The following is a 24,266-nucleotide window of genomic DNA, read 5'->3' as shown; positions in this document are numbered from 1 at the left end:
GTCCTGTGACACAGTACCTTTTAGCCTTTTGTCAGTCTGTCTGGAGCTTTTTTAAAATGTTGCTGTGATTTTTCTACTGCAGTATGTAATGCTGGAAGGTCTGAGTGAGTGTGAGTTGGCATGAACATGGCAAGAGCAGTGCATACATACTCAGTGAAGATGTTCCAAACACCTTTGCTATTGCAAAGTGGGCAAACAATGCATGTCAGAGGATGTGAAGCTCAATATCCATGCTAGAGTGGAAGGAAACTGCCTGCTCCCTATGGACACACATATGGTTGATAAGTGTGTGCATGTATACATTGTCCTCTTTGCTCTTTCTTCATCCCCTTGCATGTGTCTGCAGGCATGGATACTTTCGGAGGGACTGCCACAAATGGTGTAAGAGTGTGTTGGCTCTGCACACAGACAAGTTTTGAATGGTGAGGCAGAGGCTCTATGTAATCAGCATTGCAGCTTTGCAAATAGGCAGTTAATGAATATTTAATGCAGTCTCTCCTATGCTTAACTGTGTGCAAATCTAGTTTCAGTGAGGTAACGTGGAGCAGCTTTAGTGAGGAAATATGCCTTTCTGTGGTAGGTATCCCAGCATGTCCAGATGAAAAATCAGCTCTCCCAATATGGTCTGTTCCCAGCCTGAAGGCATAGCTTCTATCTTAGCACTGCCTTGCTTTATTCAATGTGAGTTATCCCTTCACTACTTTCCCTGAATTCCTGTGGTTTATCTCCTTAGTCCTGTTTGAAGCAAGGATTTTTGGGAAGGGAGGGGGGAGGTTGTTTTTTCCTTCTTGGGCTGCTACAACCACATGTGGTGACAATAAGACAGATGGCTGCAGGATTAACCCTAGTGGGTGATTTTGTTCTTTCCCTTTGTAGTATTGGGGGTGATGACACTCTGGAGATCCAGGCTACTTTACCCAGTGAGTATCCTAGAAAAGCAAAAGTTGGGTATTACACTGAAAGTGGTTTAAGTAGATGCTAGGAAACATCTGGAAATGGTAATTCCTTGAAAATGGTAGGGATGTCCATCTGGTGTGGGTATAAGCAGTTCATGGGAGTGAGAGCTGAGATCCAGACTGACCTGATTAGCTGTACAGTTGATTCAGCCCCTCCACATCACAGGATCTGCAGGTGATTGTATCATCCTTTTGGGCAAAAGAATTAGGAGTAAGTGTGCTGAATGTGACCAAAGTTCATGGCAGACCTGTTCCTCCCATGTTTTGTTTTGTGCTTTCCAGTGACTGACTGTAAGGTCTGTGGACATATGAGGGGTTATGAAACAATTACTAGTCCATCTAGCCAGGATTGTTGACAAAGTTGTGGTTCTTCCAGATGATTTCAAGTTGCTACATAGCAGTGGCAAAAAAAAAAATCTAAAAGTACTATAAATTTTTGCCCTAGTGTTCTGTGTAATTGGGCCTGTAGTTGCCATAGAAACCTTTAAGTGGTCAATGTGACAATAAATTGGAAGGCACTTGGTTTACAATGGCTGCTCTATTTGTACGTGATCCGTGCTGTGGAACACTTTGACAATACCTGACATTGTCAGTAAAAAATCTGATGTGTTTTGCCTTTGCCTTGTACCAGGCATTTCACTGTGTTTGAAGAAAAATATAAGGCACAATTCATTTATGCATTATAAATGAGATTCTGTAAAGAAGTTTCAGACAGCAATACTATGGACACAGTAACAACCACAGTTTTCAGACATCATGCTTTCCCATTGAAAGTTTCAGTGAAATCTAGAAAATGAAAAAAATTCACTTCTCTGCCACAAATATTATTATCTAGCTGGGGGAGGGAGAGGTACAGGGCCATATTCAGGGCGTCTGCTTCTGGTACGTGAAAGAAAGTAACCACGAATAGTCTGATAAATTCAAGACTGGAGATTTGCCCAAGATCCACCTATGCATCTCGTGGGCCACCAGGCCCTGGTTCCTCAGGCCCATGGAGAGAAATAATGGCAGTGATGAAATTTGGACAGTAACTAGAGTCTCCAAAGCAGGTGTGTCTCTAGTTCCTGTAAGTCACAGTGAATGAGGGGAAAACACAGCTCTGTATTCTCACCACTCAGTTGGCTCCTGCTTCTGCAGGGAGGCAACACTGCTGGCTGTATTGTGAATGGTTAAACACTGTGTTTTTTTCCTTTTAAGACATCTTGAAGAAATTCAATCCGAACATCTTTGGCTTCTCCACTGGCAGCTCTAAGGAAACAGCTGGATTCAACGTTGCAGAGAGAAATGCTGCAGCACGGTAAGGACAATCCCAAAGGAGTGAGAAGTGATGGGCTGGCAGGTTACCTTTGAGATGCATGACAGGGTTGAGGTAATGCTGGTGACCTGCTGGTACTCAGCATGTTTCTGTGATCTGATGTTTTCAATTGTGAGTTTTGGGGTTTTGGGTTTTTAATTCAATTTGGTATTTGGGGGATTTATTTGTTATCTTTTTCTAAATTTGACTCAAGCTTCCTTTCTTTATTTTATTTCTGCCCATAATTTTTGAGCCAATTCCTTAGTTATGCTTCTAATTCAAGCAGTACCTTTTTCTGCCCAGTGTTCAGTGTACAGGTCCCTAATTCACTGTCAGGCAATATCTTCAATGAGGAAAAAATTCATGAGCATCTCTTTTAATCCTTGAATCTAGAGAATGTGTCTGAAACTAACAAATAGAAGCCCACTTCTACCTTAATAGCATTAAAAATATTATCCTTGTTTGCAGTGCAAAGGGAAAAAAAATAAAGGCAGCTGGGAAATAACTCTTTTCTGTTCCTGAAGAAAAAAATCTTCTAGTGTGTTAACAACCAAAACATGTAAGGATTTTTATGGGTTACACTGTGCCTGCTCCGTGAATACTCACAAAATTGTTTCCAAAGCTTTTTGTGACACCTTTAACAACCATTAAATCTGCTGGAAAAGAGATTTAGGATAACTATCAAAGCCTGTATAGCTGCTAAATTTTTCATAGGATCCCTGAGCAAAGCTGACTCAACGTGATCAATATGGTTCTAGGAATCCAAATAATGTAACTGCATTTGTGTAGTTGCTGGAGAGAGGCAGGGCTTATTAGCTCAAGCACAGTCTTCTTCTACTATATCAGGAGCTCATTTCCAGCTGGTGTCTCAGCATGGTTTGTGTTTTGGCCCGTGGATGTTGCATCCTGTCCAGAGCTGGACTGGGACTCTCGAGGCTGGCAGTCCCACAATGCAAGCACTCTCTTCCAGCCATAAGACAAGCCGGATCAGGAAGGCTGGTTAGATGCCCAGCTTTTGTGTCAGCACCAAACTCCCCCACTAGATTTTTGAAGCAAGTTATGTAACTCAATGTTTCTGTGCATCTGGGCATTAGAGTTTTTTCCCAAACAAAATGTACCAAGGCCAAGTCTGAGATGGGAAGAACTCATACCAATTGCCTGCCACTTGGCAGCCATCCCAACTGAAGCCTTTTCAGATCAGATTATTCACTTGTGCAACTTGGTCCTTCAGTGTTTGCTCAGCCTTTTGAGGGATCACTTTCCTTATTCTGATTTCTGCTGATCCTGAGATCCCCTGCAATGAGGAGTGGGGATCAAGAAGGTGACGTGCTTTTGGAGCACACATCTGAAATTTTCTGTTCTCTCTCCTAGTGATATGCCAGCCCAGGCACGTGCATTGGTGGAGCTGATGAGAAGCAGCTCGGTGAGTGGGATTTGGGCCACACCTCCGTGCTGCCGGGGTCTCTGGGAGATGTCTGTAATTAATGGGATGCTTCAGTCATGAAGAGTGCTTTACTGATGAAAGAAAAGTCCTTGCTGTGCTTTCCAAGATGAATGTGCCAGATGAATTACCCCTAATGTAGGCTGCAGTGCAGCCAGGAGATGTAAGGATGGTCGTGAGGAAGAGAAGAAATCTGAAGGCTCTGGTAAGATCACAGGAGTGCTTTGTTGAGCAGAAGCCTTCAAAGTGAAGGTCATAAAGGCTGAGTGTAAAATTGCTGAAGCAGGTAGGTCTGCAGACCAACGTGAGTCACAATATTCACAACACTGGGAAGAGGGACTATGAAGTCTTTGCAGGAAAAGAAGCCCTCTCAAAGTCTGGTTTTGAGCAGGCAAGTAATTAATTAGTGACCAGAAACCTCAGGAATGGATGAGTCTCTGTCACACCACTGTGACGGTGTTCACAGGGGTCTTAGGATGAGGGAAGAGATGAGGATTTGACTCCATGTTTCAGAGGGCTTGATTTATTATTTTATGATACATATTACATTAAAACTATACTAAAAGAATAGAAGAAAGGTTTTCAACAGAAGACTAGCTAAGAATAGAATAAGAAAGAATGATAACAAAGGCAGCTGTCTTGGACTCACTGTCCGAGCTAGCTGGACTGTGATTGGCCATTAATTAGAAACAACCAACATGGGCCAATCAAAGATCCACCTGTTGCATTCCACAGCAGCAGATAATCAATGTTTACATTTTGTTCCTGAGGTCTCTCAGCTTCTTAGGAGGAAAAATCCTAAGGAAAGGATTTTCCATAAAAGATGTCTGTGACATACTACAGTCTTTTAGAGAATTAGTAGGGGATCTAGCATTGAGGACCAGTCTGCTGTGCCAGCTACACTGAGGGCAACAAAGGGCATCAAAAGCAGGAAGGGGAAGAAATCTGAGAAACCCAAGGCTGCCCTGCTCTGAGGTTGGCTGAATTTGAGTGGATGACTGTCTGGGTGTGAGCTGTTGGTGCAGGGAGAGCATTCCCTCTAAGGGAACGGGAGTGCCTGGTGCTCCTTGGCTCAGACTGAATGGAAAAGGAAGGCACTGAATAAGCAGGATTTGTCAAATCATGTGGCTCTCCATGCCAGAACTCTTGATGGATGCTGCATGCTCACACCACTGTCAGTTACTCTGCATTGCCAATTGTTTGGCAAAGTGAAGAGAGCTGGCTTGGCTTTTCAATAGAATAGAAGAGGAGAGGCTGTCTCCTTTGTTTTATTCACAGCTTTTTATGCATTTTTTTAAAAAAAAGGGAGAGGGGTGTATCCCTGCCATAACATTGCCTCTTCATGAAAATCTTTCTGAGCAAATTGCTGGTTAAAGAGGAGAATTCAGACCTGGGTGATTCCCAGGCCCTTCCTCTATTTGTGGGATCCTTTCGCAGATGTTTGTTATGTAAATGCACTACACTAAAAATAGTTGCCTTTGATTCCTTTCTTTGTACTGAATGTTACAAAATGTTTTGATGAGATCCAGCTCTCAGCAGCGCCTATTGTTAGCTTGTGGTGACGTGGATGCTGCAGCTGCCCTTATATGAGCTCAGTGAAGTCACCAGCCTCCTGGACTCTTCTATTTTAATCCAGCTGTCTGTTCCCTGGGGCACCCCTTGCCCCTCCTGGCCCGGGGTAATTCTTGCCCAGCTGGCAGGGATCCCCAGCAGCTCCAGTTCCACAGCCACATGAGTCACTCCAGCCTTCATTCCCACACGGCTTTATCCCCATGCTGCCTGCAGTGTGCAGCCATGGCTGGCAAATCTCTGCTGTCCACCCCTGTTCTGGAGCTGACATTCATTTAGGGATGCTTGCTGCCACAGACACATTGCTGTGCTTGGTTACCCTGACAGAGCTTGTCTGCTGAAGGGAATTTCCTTACAGAAGCCAAGGTGAATTGCAGTAGACTAGCAAACAGTTGAGATTTTCCCCCTGGAGAGATGCTTTTCTTTTGCCAGCTTAACTCAGCATACCTCCTTTGTTCTGCCCTACTGTCTGTGCCTATTTAGCCCCATTTGTGAATGTTACCTCTGCATGCCTAAGTAATAAATGCTGCAATCTGTTTATTTTATGTGCCACTAGAAAATTAACTTCAAGGAAGACTGGAAACTGATTACCATCCTTGTTGGAGGCACTGACCTATGCCAGTACTGCTTGGACAAGGTTTGTATCTCTGAATTAGGCATGCTCATCCAGGCATTTGGCAGGTGACCAGCCCTGGAAACATAGCCTTTCTCTCTCAGGGAGCCCAAGTTCCTCTTTGTTTAAAAAGCACTAAGAAGTTCTGCCCCTTTCATCTTCATTGTATCAGAAACAAGTGCACAGCTTTTAATGCAGGGGCACTGCAGCTCTGGAGAAATGCATTATTTGAGTACTAGGAACCTGCTCATATTGAACAAAACACAAAGATTAGGCTGAAGAGTTCTCCCTGCTTAACTAGACAAAGTAATCAGTGTGGTGTCTCAGGCATGCGAGGGGACACAAGTGAGGTCTTCTGGAAAACATCCCCACACAATAATTACTGGGGATGCCCAATTCTTGCTTCAGAATGACACCCAAAATAATAACATCAGTTTATAGTTAAAAACATGTCTTTTCTTTAGCTGTCAGTGGTCATTCCCTCTGAAACTGTTTGTGTGGCACAGACTGGGGGTCTGTACCCCAGCTTGTTGAAATGACCAGGCACTGTTCTCTGTTTTGCTCTTTCCTTTACAGGCTGCTGCCTAGAGCCTTTTTCCCCACAGCTACCCCTCTATAGCTACAGTCACAAAGTTGTTTTGCTTATGGGCTTTGTGAGGTCTGACTGCCTTCATATCAGTTTCTCCAGATAGGCAGTTTGAAAAAAAAATCTTCTGTTCATAGGGCAAATCAGTCTGCTATGGGTCCCATAAAAAACAACCCAAAATCCAAAAATGTGGTCAATATAATCATTATCAAGGAAAGGCTCTGCCAAGATACCTCAGGATTTTCTACAGAGATCAGAGGAATATATTAATGGTATAAAAACATAAGCACTATATAACCTCTGTACATGTTCCAGTAAACTTCTTGATCTGGAAATATATCTGCCAACAAAAGAAAAAAGGAGCACCAAGTTGGTATAGATTCTCAGACATCACCTTGTTGGTTCCTGAAAAAGAATGACTCAATTTTTAATTTTTTTTTTTTTAATTTTTAATAGGAAACCTATTCAGTGCAAAAGTATGTAAAGCACCTTCAGGACACTCTGGATATTTTCTATGAGGAGGTAAGCTTTTAAGATACCCTAGCAAGCTATGTTCCTGGCAAGTATACTGATGTTTTTCTCACCTCTGATGGACTGTCAGTGATTATGTTTCATACAAGGTCATCTTTCAAATAGCTGGAGTCAGACTGTTCTCCAGTGCTGCATTTCAATGACTATACTAGCTAATGCCCTGAGAAAGAGAGCTGCAGTTTCAGGAAAACTGTGTGTTTGACAATATTTATGCTGTGGACCAAGCATACCATGACCCTACAGCCACTTTTTTTGGCTAAACCAGCCATGAACAGTTTCATTTACCCTAGAGCCAATGGAAATGTCCCAGGGAGTGAAGCAGCATTTCAGCTAGTTTGTACTAGCTGCTGGAATTCTTTTGGCTGACATCCAGTGTATGTCTCCCTCCCTCCCCCTCCTTTTATCCATCATCCTTGCACATGCCATTGGCTGCAGGCAGTGCAGTTTGCACTGACTCCCTGACCCACGGATGGCACTCCTTGCTCTTTGTAGTGGTATCATGTTCTGTTATTTGTAACATGTCTGTATGTCTGGTTATTATAATCCTCACAGCTCCCAAGAGTCTTTATCAACATGGTGGAGATGCTGGAGTTCTCTGGACTGCGTCAAATCGCAGCAAGCTCTTCAGAGTGTGCCTTGGCAGCAAAGTAAGTGAGCAAAACAGCTCTTTGCCTATAAAGTGATATTTTTTTGGCTCAGTCTCAATTTCTACAGCAGGACATCCACACTGAGCTTTCCAAGCTACGTGCATTGCTTCCTTTACCTGATGCACCTCTCAACTTTCTATTACTTCTTGCAATACTTCAACTAAAAACCTGCACCTGTAGATAGCAGAGTTCTCACTTCTCAGCTGTAAAGCAGCATGGCATAGCACAAGTCAACATATGATTGCTGAACTTTGAAGGTTTTTTTTACCCAGCCATCTGCTGGTCAGCAGCACAGGTTGACATCCCTGATTCCTGTCTTTGCATCCAGTGCTGGATTACCTCTGGTGCAGGCTGGGATGCATACAGCAGAGCACAGCCAGGAACTGCTCCTCACACCTAATGAAGGGGACCAAAATCTTAACTCAAAAAAGGTCGAGAGACTTGTTTTAGAAAGCAGCAGTGTCTTTAAAGGCATCAGAATGGATGTGAAAAGGCTCTTTAGTCTTGCAGAGAAAGGTATAACAAAGACCAGTAGTTGCAAGGTGATGCCAAATGAATTCCAATTAAGTTAGGCACAGATTTTTAAAAATGCAAGTGATTAACTACAGGAACACACTGGAAGGGAAAATAATGAATTGATGGTCTTGCTCAATGTCTTCATATTTATTCCAAGCACATTCTTAGATGATGAATTTCAGTGAAGCACAAGTTATTACCTCTTGTTATGAAGGTAACATAATAAGACAGAGTGGTGCAAGGACTCAGACTAAATAAAAATTTGTCTTTTCTAACTTTACACTCCCAGATGTCTGAAACTCTGCTGTAAGCCCATTCATAGGGTGGGTTTTCTTGTTATTTTAACACGTGTGATTTCCTGCTGATGTGTGGCACACTAAACACTTTTTTCATGTTTGACTCAAGAGTTACAGATCCTGCAGCTCTTTCTGCCTGTGGTAGGTGTTCATTTTGAAAAGTAATTCAGTAGAATTTTTTCTTTTGTGAAATATCTGTCCATTTCTAAGCCACCAAGGTGGCTCTCCCTTCTGCATGTGAACTTTGAGCACCTATCCTGAGCTTCTTGAAGCAGACACACAGTGCCAAAGAACTGTGAATAAACTATTCTAGAATGGCTTTTAATTCTAGTATTTCTTTTGTTGAAGGAAAGTTTGCCCATGTTTCTTAAACCCAGAGGAAAATTCTTCTGAATTACAAGAAATTAAGAGAGTTAACAGAGATTTTCAGGTAATGCATTGATTCTGTAAATGGTCATCTTCACTTGTGTCTCTTTATATTGCTTCCCTCACTGCCCTTCCTGTCGTGCATATTCTCAGCAGTACAGAGAGGGATAACTGGAAAACAACTTGGCTACAGCCTAATCAAAACCATACCCAGCTAACCAGTTAGTAGCAGTGCAAGACTTTCCACATTGCCTTCTGATGACCTTGGTTCTGAGCTGGATGCAGATGGAGACCAGTTCTGTTTCCAGCTGCTGTTTCAACAGCCAAAAAGGATTTAGTAATGATGGCTGCTTTGTTGATATGTGTTTGTCTGTTATGAGTCCAATGAGTAGCTCACATGAATTAACCTGTCACTGCAAGAGTGACAAATGACCTTGCATCAGTTGTTTTGTGGTTACTCTTAGCAGAAGAAATTAACTAAACCAACCATGGACCAGCTTGCTATCTGAAAGTAACTTTTCATAGCCTCAGGCGTAAGATTCACTCAAAATTAACAGAGGCTATAATTAGCTATTGGAGCAGAAGCTTTTCCCATCGATGTTCTTATGAATACAGGAATCACTGTATCAGATCACATAATGTTCTCCACTCTGGCTCTGGCAATGAATCTGACAAAGCTCAAAAAATTCACCCTGGGTAATGCTTGTATAAGCCTACTAGAGGGGTCATTTTCCTTAACTAAGGGAGAGGGATTAGGAATGTTTTGAGATATGACCAGGAGCATTAGCATTTATATCCATAAGATGGCAAGTTACAATAAGATGGGTTTTTTATTTGTATAAATGGCTGTGACCATAATTTTTGAAAGTGGCAGGTAATTTTTCAGCGTTTAAGCAGTATTTTCATTCAAGCACACCTTCCTGAAAAACCAAGTGCACTTCAGCCTCATGTTGGCATTCTGAACTCATTTGTCACATCTAAAAATGTTGACCTTGTTCCTTATTTTTATACTTTTCTGCAAATTTTAATCTCATTGCAATTGTGCAGTTTTGGTTTCTATAAGTAAGGTTTGAACTATTTTTTTTTAATTAGTAACTTCATATTTTTTACTTTTATTTTTGTTTGAATTAATCCAGCTTCTGTGCATTTTCCTCATGAAAATCTCATGAACCAAATTATTTTCTTAGCCATTTTCTTGACTGCTTTATAACATTTAGCTGGATTTACACTAACGATTTACAGCTTCCTACACTGAAAGATGTTTAATCTGCATGTTGCTGCTAGCTGACAAATGTAGGATGATCCTTGCAAGTAACTCCTGTGTTTTCGCTGATTACACCACACGCAGGCTGAAGCCCTGCAGCTGATCAACAGCGGTCGGTACGAACAGCGGCAGGACTTCGCTGTTGTCATCCAGCCGTTCTTCCGGAACACCTTGCTGCCCCTGGATAGTGTGAGTCCTGTTTTTAATTTCTCTTAAGCCAGTAAGATTCATGCCACAAGACTCTGTTTTTCCTTCTCTGCACAGTCTAGTGGAACAGCATGGAATCTGTGGTAAGAGCAAGGGAGGAGAAGACAGGAAGTCTCGCAAGAAGATTCACAGTCCTGCCTGTGAATCAAAATGGTTTTAGGAAACATTCATAGCATGCACCCATAAACAAGGCACCCTCTGACTTCTTCTGAACTGCATGTTGCTTCCCTTGTTGAGGAGGTTGGTTAGCATTCACCACAGTTTCCCGATTTAGGTTATGGAATGTGTTCAGGTTTTCTTCAAATGGAGACCAGCACTTGAGTCTCTGACTCATCCAAGCATGGAAACAGGAAGCAGCCTTTGAACCAAACACTGATTCTCCTTCCTTTCTCCAGCCTTAGCATTATGTATGCTGTGTGGTTAAGGATACAAATATCCAGCATGAATCCTCATCAAAACAACCCAGTTTTGCATAGTACTGATACTTTTCTCATACCATCCCCATTCTTTTTTCTGTCAGCCTAAATGGTCAACCAATGGTCACCATACAGGCAGTGATGAGGCAAATTCCCCCTAAGAGAGACATTTACCACAGTTGGATAAGCCCACTATTTTTATTGTTATCTGAAATTCAGCAGAAATTTCAACACTTGAAGTGTTGTAAGTCTGAGTCACAGAAGTTTAAAAAGCAATAATAAGCACTTTTCTATCAGTTCTGTACAAAATGGAATGTGGGTCAATGGCAGGGTCCGTGTAGCAGCTGTGACTGTTGGCTTAATGATAAGTTTAGTTTTGTTATGAAAATTTTTGTGTGAAGTTGAGCAGGCTGCATTACACAGAAGGTCTCAGGTGCAGTAATCAGCTTGTAGTTTGGAGCACCTAAGTTTATTCCCAGTGTGAAAATGTGACCATATTGCCTTTAGGAAGGTATCAAAAGTGTGAAGTGGGTATATCAAGTACAATACACTATTAGATATTATATGTCAAATCTCAAAGATTGGAATTTGCTGAGAAATAATTTTTGCTTTTATTGCAGACTAGCAAGCCAGATATGAGTTTCTTTGCTGCAGACTGCTTTCATTTCAGTGTAAGAGGCTATGCTGAGATGGCCATGGCTCTCTGGAACAATATGGTAAGAGGTTACAATTTAGATCCCTATGTGTTTGTGGTAGCAGTATCTAAAAAGATCATGAGAAAGGTGTCCGAAACAAAAGAGTAAGCAAGACATAAAATTGATATCCTAACAAGAGGGGGTTGCTCAACTCTAGGTTCTTCTCACTCTGCATTGATTAGGAATGTAATCTCAAGTGATCATATTGCATGAAACAGTGTAAGTCTTTGCTCATTCAAAATGGGAATTCTCAATAGTCTTAGTATAACAAAAAATTCCTTTCTGATTTGGTAAATAACTTGCATTAAAACAAAAAGTCAGCCTAGTTAAACATTCAGTTCTGTAGGTTTTCTGAAAATGTCTGTTCAATGATCTTGCCCTTCTTCCCTGAATTCTGTTATATTTATTAGGGAAACCTATATGTGAGTGAATTTTTGCTGCCGTTAATAGTGTGGACATGTTGTACCACCCACTCTTGTATCTGAGGCAGTTTTAGTAGAGCCACTGAAACTAATGGGTGGCTGAAATCAAACTTAAGATGCTTGTAGTCACATTCCATCTGTCATTTTGGGGGAAATTAATAGCTTTTGAATAGTGTTGGAAGAAGGTGTCAGAGGTGCATGCCAGACTTGATAATTCCAAGGGCAAAGTTGCTTTCAGAAACATTTCCCCACATTGGAAGGAAGACCATGGCATTTTTATGCCACAGCAACATTTCCTCCCCTTGTTTTTTTAAACACCAGTAGCCAAATACATTGTGCTGGCAGGAATCCTGCATCCTGGTTTGCACAAGAAAGAAACATAAATGGAGGGGAATTTCTTTTCGGTCCAAGTATAAGTTTGAGCAAGATAAGAAACTTAGAGGATACCCCAGAATGAGCTTGAAAATAAGGACTGGAAAATGCAGGGCAGGAATCTGTGCAGCTGCCCAGCATAGCATAGGAACTGTAGGTCCGGGATTATAGAATGTACAATGCAAGCACATGCTTGGTGTAATTGATTTGTGCACGCACAGCAAATCTGCCTGTTTTCCATCAGGTTTCCCTGTCTGGGACTCCAGATGACAGCAGGCTGGTAGGCTTCACTCTGCTTCATAGCTCAAACAGGGCTAATGGTGGGCCAGAAACCCCAGGCAAATGTAGAAAAATTCAAATTGAGCATGGCTGAGGGGTTCAAGAAAAAAAAAGGGGACAGTACCTGGGCATATGGCAGTCTTAAAGTGGGTTTCTGTTGCCATGTGATATTCCTATTGGCCATTACTCATTCCTGGATCACCATCAGTCTTTTTTCCTATGCCACCAGAGGTTTTTTTTTCTGTCCAGACTGTCACTCATTTCCTACGCATAAATGGGTATTGACACAAAGCTTTCTACTGAGTGGCAGGGATCAGGTTCTTACTGATGCAAAGCACAACTATTCCCTCCCTTAGAGATCTGTTGGTCTATGCCAACTGCAGACATTACTGTTTACTATTTAAATCTAGTTCTTGTAACACATCCCTGCTTTTCCCTTGCAGTCCTTGTACGGCAAGGCTGTGCAGGCTTACTGTAAGGCTGTATTGTTTCCCTGTTCCCTGAAAAGCTCGGCAGGCTGCAGGCGTAGGGCCAAATGACACGGATTCTTGTCAGTGCACATAAAGGGCCAGACTGTGCCTGGCCACTGTGGGGGTATGCAGGGACTGGGATGGCTTACAGTCTCTCCCTTGCCATAATGTTCTTTGCTGTTTTGGCTTTGTGCAAAACAAAATGTGCTCCTGCTCTCTCAGATCAGAAGAGTCTGTAGTCTTAAGGGGTTTCCCCTGGTCCCAAACCCACCTTCTCAGGTGTTTGGCCGAGGTGAAGAGAGACATGGACAGAGGGTTTGGTTTGTGTTCTGCCTCCATGCTTGCCACATGTTCTAGAGGAGCTGTGGGTTTCTTCCAGAACTTGTCCTGTATGCTCATGGACTTGAGGATAGTGTCATCTTCTAAGCCCAGAAGCTAATGCTCCTGAAGAACAGATTGCATAGAGATAAGTAAGCATGGGTGGTTACAGAATTTTGCATTTTATCATCTTTTGTCTAGGCTCTGTGCCAGAATCCTTACCAAGTGCCCTGGCATGGGAAGAATTACAATTATCTACAAATAACCAGTTGCACCTCAGGCAGAATGCTGCAAGATATGAGCCACACATCGTACAAATAACAGAGCTGTTCCCTTTAAGTACAAAAAAACCTACCAAATTCAGTCTTCACTGCATTAGCTGGTGGGTGGGCCAAGTGATTAGGAGTCATAAAAGAGTCCATCAGGACCCTACAACAATCAGCAAAACTTGGCATACTGTTCTGCTTGTAATCTTCTCTTCCCTGGTTATATTTTCTGTGGCTCGTATATTTTTATTTTTCAGTCTTTGCAAGCTTCTTTCTGTTTTTTATTTTTTTTTATTAAAAATGAACAAGAGAGAGAAAGTATTCTTAGTGTTTCCATATGAGAATCTTCTCGATAATTTTTTTTTTCCATGTCGTGTGGGTCTTGTTGCTCTATTGTTTCTCTTCAGTATGCAGCTGACACTTTAATCCCTTGAGGACAGTAAATGCCTGTATGGACAATAGCAGAAGCAACAGCCGTCCTCTGTGATGTATTCCCAGAAGTGCTGGATGACAACTTTGCAGTTCTCTGTGGACCAATCTTGTAGTCATTACTTCAGGCATGTCCATACAACAGTTGTAAACACTTCAGTTAACACGACTGAGCAAGCCTCTACTTGTTAGCTTAACTATGGCAACCAGTGGTATGTGCACTGCTAGCCAAGCACAACTGCCTGCTATGAGCCTGGGCACATTTTATGTTGGGTTGGAAATGGGCTCAGGGTGAGCCTTATGGTCAGCTATTGCAACTTAGATGCCAACTGATAATATAAAAATCTCTCTGTAACTCACTTCTTGCAAGATTGTGAAGCCAGCCTCAGCTAAAATTCCCAGGGAATTTCTTGTCTGAGTGCAGACTGAAAAGGTTAAATTGTCCCATCCTCTCTCTGTAGCTCTGTAATTTCTGAAGTAACTCCCATCACCATGACACCTAGGCACCTTTGTGTGAGTAATGTGCTAAGTAATATGTCTAACATCTGTCATGTGGGTTTTTTCCTTTCCTTTCCATTGCCATTTGAGACAAGTACATGGCAGAACTGGGTGTAATAGTGAACCACTTTGCTTTAGCTGAACATTTAAAATGCATTGTATTCAGAGCAATGCAAAAGGAAGAAAAGTTATCCTATTCCTTGCTTCTGAGGGAGTTATTCTGCAGCCAGTACATCAGATTCTCAATGTCTTCTGTTCACAACTGTTAAAATGTTTGCAAACTTTCCTCTGCTCCTTCTACCACACTTCTTTGTTCCTGCAAGCAACAAAAATTGGATAAGAAGTTATAACTGCCAGAATCAAGAGAGTCTGAGAAGGAAAAGATTCATCATTAAGTTTAACATTGCTTTTCTCTTCTTCAGCTGGAGCCAGTTGGTGAAAAGCAGACTTACAACAACTTTACCCATGACAGATCAAAACTCAAGTGCCCAAACCCTGTAAGTAAAGGTCAAGGAGCTCTCTCCATTAATTACCTCTATTTTTTCCTCCTTTCTTCACACTGCTAGAGCTCTTTAAAAGAGTACCTTTGTGAAGGTTTCAAATAACTAAAATATATTTTCCTGTTTTGTTACAGACAGGGAAATCTACTTTAGATTTAAGACAAAAAGCTTTATCCTCACTGCAATGGAAAGCCTTTCATTAAAGCTAGTTCTAATGAGTCTGTTGTATTTCCATTTGCTTGTTTGCAGCAAGCAAATTAGGAAGTGATGCCACCACCCGTGATTCTGAGGTGGCTCCTTTTTTGTGTTCTTGAAATTTTCAGACAATAGAGCAGGAGAGTGTTTGGGCTAAGATAGAGAGAAGGCAAAACCAGCTGATTGTCTAAAGATCCACCATTCTTCTCTGAGAAGGGACAGTGGCATATTTTTGGAATGCTGCCTGTTGAGTGATCTGTGGTCAATAAAGCCTTTGCTTTCCCTTTGTAGGAGAAACCTTTTCTTTTCACGCGAAGAAACAGTGGATTTGGAAATTCAGATGTCAACGTGGAGAACACAGAATCTTCAGTCCCCTACTGGGCTGTCATTGTGACTGCAGTAGCTGGGGTCCTGGTGGGTTCTTTACTGGGCTGGGCTGTGTCACGAGCAAGAACCAAGAAGCACCAACGTAAGGCTCGCACAGAAAACAACGTGAAAACAACCCCTCTGTAACACAAGTGGAACAAACGTCTTTCTCTGATGAGGCTGCTCTCTGCTGTGACTCAGAGAGTGGCAGAACAAAATGCCTCTTGGATATGAATGAAGCTTCTTGGTTGCCCGGGGATTTTTGTGTCAAATAACATCAATCAGTAATGTATTTTAGAGTTATCTTCTGTGGACCAGTCAGTGGAGGATGAAGTTCGAAGTAATGCTGTGGTTTTGTGCCACCATGCAACTAAGTACCACAGACCTGTTCACTCAGTCCCCCCCATGGGGACGAGGAGGAGAACTGGAAGAAGGTAAAACCCATGGACTGAGATAAGAACAGTTTTAATAACTGAAATAAAGTAAAATGTAATAATAATAATAATAGTTGAAATTAAATGGGAAATAACAAAAAAGAAAGAGGAATAAAACACAAGAAAAACTAATGCTGCACACTACAATTGCTCATTGCCTACTGACTGATGCCCAGCCTGTCCTTGAACAGCAATCAGCCCCTCCTGGACTTCTTCCACCACTCTATATAGTAAGCATGATTTTCTATGGCATGGAATATCCCTGTGGCCAGCTCAGGTCAGCTATCCTGGCCATGCTCACTCCCGGCTTCTTGTGCTGGCAGAGCACAGGGAACTGGAAAGTCCTTGGTTTAGAGTAAGCACTACTTAGCAACAACTAAAATATTGATTTATTATCAACATTATTCTCATATGAAATCTTAAACACAGCACTGAACCAGCTATTACGCAAAACATTAACTCTATCCCAGCTGAAACCAGGACAAAGTGTTAAAAGCTTTTTCATTCTGGGGTCCAATTCTCTGTTCCATGAATATTTCTCAATTGCACAAAGCAAGAACACCTGTTCGTGCATCTTGGCTTCTTAATTGTGCATCTGTCCTTTTCTCTTATAAACCTCCATTTAAAATGTTAGAGACAAGTCTGTGATTGCAAACTGGTATTCTCCAATAGTGAGATGTGACTGAGATAAACAGCAGCTGCAATTTCTCATATTATATTCCAGCAAGACCATTGTGTTGAAGGTGCTGTAGTGATTCTTCATGGGCAAGTACAATGCCATGGAAACATCTTTAAACTGTTTCCGAATGACTTGGATCCATGTGGTATCCCTGGTGCAGTGCTGGGCAGCACAGATAGAATAACTCTGCACTGCCTTTGACTCCAGGCTCCTTCCATCTGGGACTGGGTTAGAGCTGGGCTCTATCTGCCACTTCTCCTCCAGGGCTAAATAGCCCAGGGACAGTCTTGTATCCTCCTGCCCTCCCCTGCATGGGAGCTGGTTTCAGAATGAGTCTTTTTGTGATGGATTTATTCACTAGTACCTAGTAAGTAAGTAAAAATGTGGTACCTGCAAACTAGCTTGGCTTAACCCTTCTCATAGGACCTTTTCTTGTGTTCAGGTCTCCCAGGCTGGAGACTCCATGCTTATTATCCACAGAAGAGTTCGCAAAGTTGTTTTTCACCTTTTGTTTTGTTTTGTTTTTTTTAAATTCTAATCAGGAGTTCAGAGACCATCCTTTTTGGAAATTAGACTTTCCTTGTTTTAAACCTGCAGTCCAATTCTTATAATCTATGAGTACAAAAGGTTCTTCACAAGATCTGCATGATCTTGTTTCCCAATATCTTTCTTATTTCCTATGTTAAATACATAACCTTTTTAATTTTATTGAAGCCAAAGTGACGTTTGCACTGGTGCAATTTTTTGTGATGTGTACTACGTTTCCACTCTGGAAATGCAAATGAGTAGAAAATTATAATGTTTCCCAGAAGAAAGTGTTCTGGGTTTCCTAAATTTACTATTTTGCATGCAGAAGGTGTTCAGACTTCTTCCATTTCACTTCTGTCAGTGTCCTTGCTAAGATAAAAAGAGGTGGGCAGAGTACAACTTACATAGTCAGGTTTCAGGGGCTGTAGTTGCAGTCACCTGTTCTTTGATCTGCTCTCAAAGGAAGGGCTGTTAATAGTAGGAATTTTATTTACCTGCATAAATAAAAGTGTCTGTGAGCTCTACATGCAGGACAAAATGGGAATATATTTAGAATGTGAACCAGGAGCAGTTGCATCTTGTTCCAGTGCAGCACAAGGCTGCTCTTCCCATCCCTGTCTTAACTGTGCCTCTAAGTACCTACCTGGAATTTATTTAGCTTGGGAAATGGAAGCAAGCATGACCTCCAACCAAGAGACAAGGCTTCAGTGTATTCCATGGCATCTATGCCTCAGACACATTGGAAAAATATAAGCCTCATGTGTGAGGAAGCTGAGCAAATATCCAAAGGCTGCTATCTCCTCTCATCCCTGAATGTTGTTCTTGTGAGTTGTCTTCCCTACTGGGAAATTTGATAGCACTGCTCATACAACTCTTTGCTTGGGAAGAAGTAAAAAGATAATAGGTCTCTACAGAACCTTTCATCAGTACTAGGTATTTCAAAGGAAACTGAAGAACAGTAGTTCAGAACTGATTTACCTTTCCAAATAATGTGTGCATGCATGGGAGTCCTGGAGCATGAGTTAGAGTTACAAAATGCTGCAGTCTCTCACATCAGGCTTGTCCTGCCTAGAGATGGGTACAAGTGCTTCTTGGGTTTCATGCTTGTGCCCCCTGCTAGAATAACTAAATGTCCCCTTTTCTCACTTAGAAAGCTAAATTTTGTTCTGAGCTTCTAAAACTTAAATTGTAAGAAGGGCAGCCCATTGGGAAGTGAGAGGAAAGATGGCTCTTAACTCATTCTCTGTCCTGAAGGATTCTAGAGTGGAAATTATTCTTGTGCAGGAGCCTGGGTGGTTCTGCTTTTGAACGGTGAGCTGCAGTTCCCTGCAGCGTTTAGCCCTGCAAGGAATGCTGCCTTTAATGATGCTTTTGGAAACCAGGAAACCATCAATCTTAAATTGTATAGACTCTGTTCTGGTAATGCAACAGGAGACTTCCCTTGCTTTCTGTAGCTTTGGTGTCTCTTTAATGCACAAATACAGTAGGAGCTGGAAGAGGAACTGGCGTGTTTTTATTTAGTCTATGGAAGTATCTTCTGGCATCTTTCTTCTGTAGACTCAAGTATGTGGTGAAATGCACTGGCATTAAAAAAACAAATCAGGAACTATGCAGTTTGCAGCTGTTCCACAAGCAAAATCATTTCCGTGAAGATGTTATTGCTGAACATTCCTTCCATGCTTATTAAGGTAACATGGATCTGGAATGAATGACAACCAATTAGGTCTGGATACTTTGCATTCAGTATCATGTTAAATCAGGAAGTAATCTTATCTGTCAGTTGTCCATTCCTCCTTTTTTTTCTGTAAGGACATGCCCTTGGTTTCAAATGTCCTCACGGCGTTTTGCCTCAGTGGATGCTGAACAGACAGATTGCCTACTGAAGCTCAAGAGGAGAGGCTTAGAAGAAACTTTAAATCTTTATGGAAAAATTGATCAATTGTCTGCCATTTTAGCCAAGGATTTTACTTTGGCCAGTGGTGGTCTTGCCCACCACTGAAAAGAACCTCTTCTTTGTGATTTTCCAACACCCTGAGAAAACAGGCTTTATGAATGCTTCCCCTGGAGAAGAGCCACAGCTCAGCCCACATGAGTGGTCACTATCCAAAGGACCTTTGTGGGTACTGGCCAACAGCTCAGGTTGTTGAGAAGGACATTCGGAGTAAATATTACACTGTTCCCTGGTCCTGAGAAATAATCTGTTCTTCAAACAGGGAAGACATGAAGCCTGACAAGTGTTGGCAAACGTTTGCCTGCAGCTTCAGCAGTTTTGGAGTTTAAATTCTGGCCTTCTTTGTTGCTGCTGATGGACCTTCCTCTCATCATGGTACAGTGCCTGCATTCTGCTTTGTAATGTCTTGGGTCAGTTTGCCCCAAAATCCAGTTTAGGTGTTCAGTGAACTTAAAGAAGAGAGGGAAAGTTCAGAAAAAACATCTGCAGAGAATTTAGCACAGCTTTGCAGATTGCTAAATGTTTCCTCCCACCACCTTCTAGGTGGTGAGATGTGCTAACGACAAATTATGTCATTTCAACAACTAGGCAGTATGTGACAGCCTGGGACAGCTGGGCAAGAGTTTTGTTACTTTGAGGGATATTTTGTTAAATCACTGAGGTAAAACAACTCTAAAACAACTCCACCTAAAGAAAGGAGAAGCTCTGGATTTTTACAGCTCTTCATATTTGTGATTTATGCTTCCTGGAAAATTTAAAGAATTTGCTATCGGAGGATCATAGGTTTGCAATGCTTGATCTTCTCCCCCCACAAGCACTCCCTTCTGTTTTTAGAAGGAGGATATCTGGGATTTTGGGGCCAGCAGGACAAAAAAGTCTATTCATAAAGTTGTTTATATATTACTTAAATAAAACAAATTTTCTAAGTATCATAGATCTTTGAGCACAACAGGGAGGGATGCTCCTGCGAATTATTGTGTTAAAACAAATTCTGTTCCAAGTACCTGGTTTGCTCTACCATGGACCTGAGAAGCATCTCCAGCAGGAGTCCAGGAGTCTGTATTGAAAAAGGGGGTGGTGGAAGAAGGAAGAAGAAAGACTAGCACATTTTATCTCAGCACTTGCTGAATATCTTCCATTTAAGTGTCCTTGCCACCACTTAACTTTGGTGAATATCAGATGTTTCACCATCTTTCTGAGAATGGTAGATTTCTCATGCTTGTTTTGAAAATTGTTGACTTTAGATGCTTTTGATGGCCATTCTAGCAGAAACAAAAAAAAATTCTGGTCTGACCATTGGAGAGAACAGTACTCCAATGCAAAAGACAGAAAAAACACACGACTTGAGCAGTTTTAGGAAATAAGTCCTATTTAAGACTTATTTAAGGGGTGGTTGGAACAACTCATTGGCTATAGGAAGTTTCCTTATGTCTTTCCATTTCTGTGATCTATGAAATTGTCACTCATGATGAAGTCATTACTGCATTAAATTCACTGAGAAAACATCATTTGCTGAACTGTATGGGTTTTCTCTAATTGCAGGCCTTCAGCAGGATTTGTAGAAGTTGTGTATGAAAGTGTGCAAATGTTCTCTGTTGGATGAAGCATGGGATCCATGAATGTTTTTCTGTGGTAGTGTGCTTTTAGTTTCCAGGCCTTCTGCTTCCTAGCAAGAAGGATTTAATAGTCCCTTTGGATTAGGGGTGCTGCAGGGACATGGTTCTGTGAGAGGCAGTCAGGAATTCCTGCCACTGGAGTAAGTTATTTCAGCTGGAGAAGACAGCTGCTTCCAGATGTCCAAGAGTGCTTTCTCATTGGTGTAAAATTATTATGGCTCTGAAGAAAAGGAGCATGATACCTTCAAAGTATCTCTATCTTAACCATCAAGGATTTTATAGAAATTTCTTTTGGTGTTAAAAACTAGCCATGGAGGAAAGCCCTTTAGGGCTTAGGTGTTGTTTAGGTGATGGAAAGCACCACCTGAGGGCCCCAATGGGCTTAGGTAGTGATAGGAGAGCATCCCAAAGTGGAGCAGGGTTGCTCAGCTGTGGTTCAGTCAACAGCAGCAGGGAAGATGGGCCTTGTGTAAGGGCTTCACAGTGGGTGGATGAGGCAGAAGATACGATCTGTGTTCTTGCACTGGTTAAAGACACAGGAATTGCCTGGTTCAGCAGCTCTGCTCCACCCACGAGGGATTTACCTGCTCTTGCCAGGCTGCCCACAGGTATCCTCTGAATCAGTTTTCAGATCAAAGAAAAACACGGGAGTTAGGAGTGAGTGGGGAGAACACAGCTGGGATAGATTAGACAACAAAGATCAAGGGTGCATCTTTTGAAAGTTTCCAGGATGTCTCTCTCCTTAGCTCTCTCAGCAACCATCTTTTATTACTTCAGCACAGACTTTGGAACCCTCAGAAACCTTATCTGTCTGCAAGTACAGCCTCTAGGGCCTGGGTTGCAGCAGCTACTAAACATACCACAGCCAAACTGAGTGACTGCATGAATCATGTCTGTCCCTGAGGATTCATCCCAGACCCTCTGGGGATCAGAGGTGCTGACATACCCAGGCTGTGCTTCCCAGACAGCCCCAGGTGGAGGACAGACACTGAGATCCTCACTGTAGGCAAGAGAAACGGCACCTGTGGGAAGGTGCAAAAGCAGAACTTCAGGTATCTAAATGCTTCTAAAGTCCAAAAGCAGAGTTCAGCATGTACTCTGAAGAAATGGCATGGCACTGTGGGGAACATTGATAACAGGATTAGACAAACCTATTGCATCACTGTGTCATCTACATAAGCTGCTTGTGCATCTGAGCTGAAAATGCCACAAATGCCACTTAGCCTTTGACACAACATTTATCTATCATGTACTTGTTTTTGTGGCTTGAGCTGACCTTTCCTGCTGTTGCTTCTACTGCAGGAGTCAGATAATCTCTTCACCCTTTCCCCTACCTGAGACATCCTTTTGTCACAGCTGCCAGAAATCTCTGGTACCAGGTAAGTAAATAAGCCAGCCTGACAATTAGGACATTCCCCTCGCTGTTGCTTATTCAACAACAAAAACGTATTGCCTTTGTCAAAGCATCAGCTGGAGAATTTTACAAATATTCGTGATGGTAATTTGTGTGTCTTAACGTTCCTGTGAGATAGCCTTATTACCTCCCCAACTAAAGATGATGAAATTTATGTGCAGAGAGGTGAAATGATGTTCTCCAGGCTACGTGATGAGTCAGTGACTGAGCAGGAGATTAAACTCAGCAGTCCTGGCTGCACAGACGCAGCCCAGTTGTGTAAGCGCTGTTCAACTTATCACTCGATCACCAACACAGAGAGACTGGTGGCTGTGCCAGCTTAACGCCTATTTTTCACCACAGATTGCATGCAAATATGGCAAAATATTGGCAGTTTGTTCCGGGGGGAGAGAGGGATGGAGAGTAGGGAACTCCCCTGGGGCTGGGGTCTGCCCCGATGCTCCATGTTCACACACAGACACTGGGCAGCCCTGCGATGGAACCCGGAGCACTCAGTAGGGGTGGGGAAGGGAGACACAGGGAAAATTCACTGCCCTCCCTCCCATCGTGCTCCCACTTGCATTCCCACACCCAGTAATTAGCTGCAGGTTCCACCTCCAGCCTGCAAGGTGCAGGGCTGCAGGTTGCACCAAGCTCTGAAGGGATCCTTGCCCACTGAGTAGAGTAGGAAGAGTCAGGATTTTTAGGGATCCTGGATCTGTTTGCATGGTTGATGGTGTGTCCTCCAGAACAGAAAAAAGTGGTTCCTATTGAGAGGAAATTAGGCTGATGAAACTGAGATTTTTTTTTCTTGTGCTGTTGGTCTGTCTTTCATTTTTTACTTGATGAAAGAAAAATGATGGGGAAAACTGGACCTGAAGTGCAAGTTTTCATTTCAGAATGTTATTTCAAAGGCTATTTAGTTTCAGAATATTCAGCAATGCAGGACGTCTGCCTTTTGACTTACTTTTCACCTGAAAAATATTACTGATTTGGAACCTTTTGATTTTTTTATATTGCCATCCTGACTTTTGAATGGGAACCAACACTAAATCATCAGCATGTCTGAGGAGAACGAAAAGTTGTTTCTTTTGACTAGTTCCAGTAAATGCAAAGCTATTATTTAAAGTGCTTAAGAGGCAGCTTCACTGCTAAGCTACTCCTGTATTTATCAACATGATCTGTCTGTACCAAGTAATTTTGCTAGCTATGAGAGTGACCACAGACCAAAACCACTGTTGTGCACAATCATCATCCCTGCTGCCCGACAGTACCAGTGTGTAGCTCTAAAACCAAATTATCAGCAGCCATCTTCAGCAAGAAACCCTGCAGTGTACTTGATGGGGCAGTTGCAGCATGTGTGTGACCATAGTGATTGGGTAAGCTTTTCCCACTGTCTCCAATAGCAGCTCAGAAATAAAAGTTATGGAAAGAGGGAATTTGTGGCACTCCCTGTGCTGCTCTGTTCTGGGGAAGAAAAATCTGCTTCAATGGGAAGCCTAGTACTGGCTGTGCTTATCCTGTCTCCCAACCATGGAGTTGGGGAACTGCTCCTGGGTGTCTTCCCACCAGACCATATTTAGCAGAAACCTGTAGCTTACTTGTGTAGCTTAATTTTGAGTTTCAAAATTTCATAACTTTATATGAAAGCAGTTGTGAGTTGGGATGAATCTTCTTGATGAGAAACAGGGCTCCCCCTGCAAGTTATCAAATCCTAAGAAGATGTTATTTGCCCATGTGCTCCCCTTTGGTCTTCCTTTGAGCTGCCCCAGCTGACTGTTTGCTATGACAATCTAATTATGACTTCGTTTGGCCCGAGCACCGGCTGCCTTCGGTTTCTTTTATCTCACTGAACTGGGCAGGCAGAATCTAGATGGTTCAGAGCCTGCTCCCTGTGTGGAACCAAAGGAATTCAGCAGTGTATTAGAAAGGCATTAGCTTCTCCTTTTCTCTCTGTGTTTTTTTTTTCCACTGGAGCCCATCCAGATGGAGCACAAACAAGGAAAGGATAAATGCAAAGTGCTCTGCCACCCTGAAAGCATGCGCTGACGTCAGCTTTCATGAACTGGCACTTTAATCATCGCATGGGGAATGTTTCTCTCTCCCTCTGCAGCCTCCCTTTGGATTTCTCAGTGCACCAACATTAGCATTTA

General features: G+C 42.3%; 1 protein-coding gene across 1 annotated transcript in view; it reads left to right on the top strand.

Annotated features, from left to right (window-relative positions):
• The window catches only part of PLB1 (phospholipase B1), a 77,834-nt gene extending 61,030 nt beyond the window's left edge, over window positions 1-16,804 (top strand). The window contains exons 49-59 of the mRNA XM_058020692.1: window positions 877-920; window positions 2,154-2,253; window positions 3,622-3,673; window positions 5,817-5,897; window positions 6,916-6,981; window positions 7,543-7,637; window positions 8,798-8,879; window positions 10,164-10,268; window positions 11,323-11,418; window positions 14,874-14,948; window positions 15,438-16,804. Coding sequence (XP_057876675.1) covers window positions 877-920; window positions 2,154-2,253; window positions 3,622-3,673; window positions 5,817-5,897; window positions 6,916-6,981; window positions 7,543-7,637; window positions 8,798-8,879; window positions 10,164-10,268; window positions 11,323-11,418; window positions 14,874-14,948; window positions 15,438-15,659 — 1,018 coding nt within the window. The 3' untranslated portion in view covers window positions 15,660-16,804. The remainder of the gene's footprint in view (window positions 1-876; window positions 921-2,153; window positions 2,254-3,621; window positions 3,674-5,816; window positions 5,898-6,915; window positions 6,982-7,542; window positions 7,638-8,797; window positions 8,880-10,163; window positions 10,269-11,322; window positions 11,419-14,873; window positions 14,949-15,437) is intronic.
• The last annotated feature ends 7,462 nt before the right edge of the window (window positions 16,805-24,266 follow it).

This window comes from Melospiza georgiana, chromosome 3 (genome assembly GCF_028018845.1).
Source record: "Melospiza georgiana isolate bMelGeo1 chromosome 3, bMelGeo1.pri, whole genome shotgun sequence".
NCBI classification, from domain to species: domain Eukaryota; kingdom Metazoa; phylum Chordata; class Aves; order Passeriformes; family Passerellidae; genus Melospiza; species Melospiza georgiana.
The sequence above is the reverse complement of the archived record's forward strand: the minus strand, read 5'-3'. Positions and strand labels throughout refer to the sequence as shown.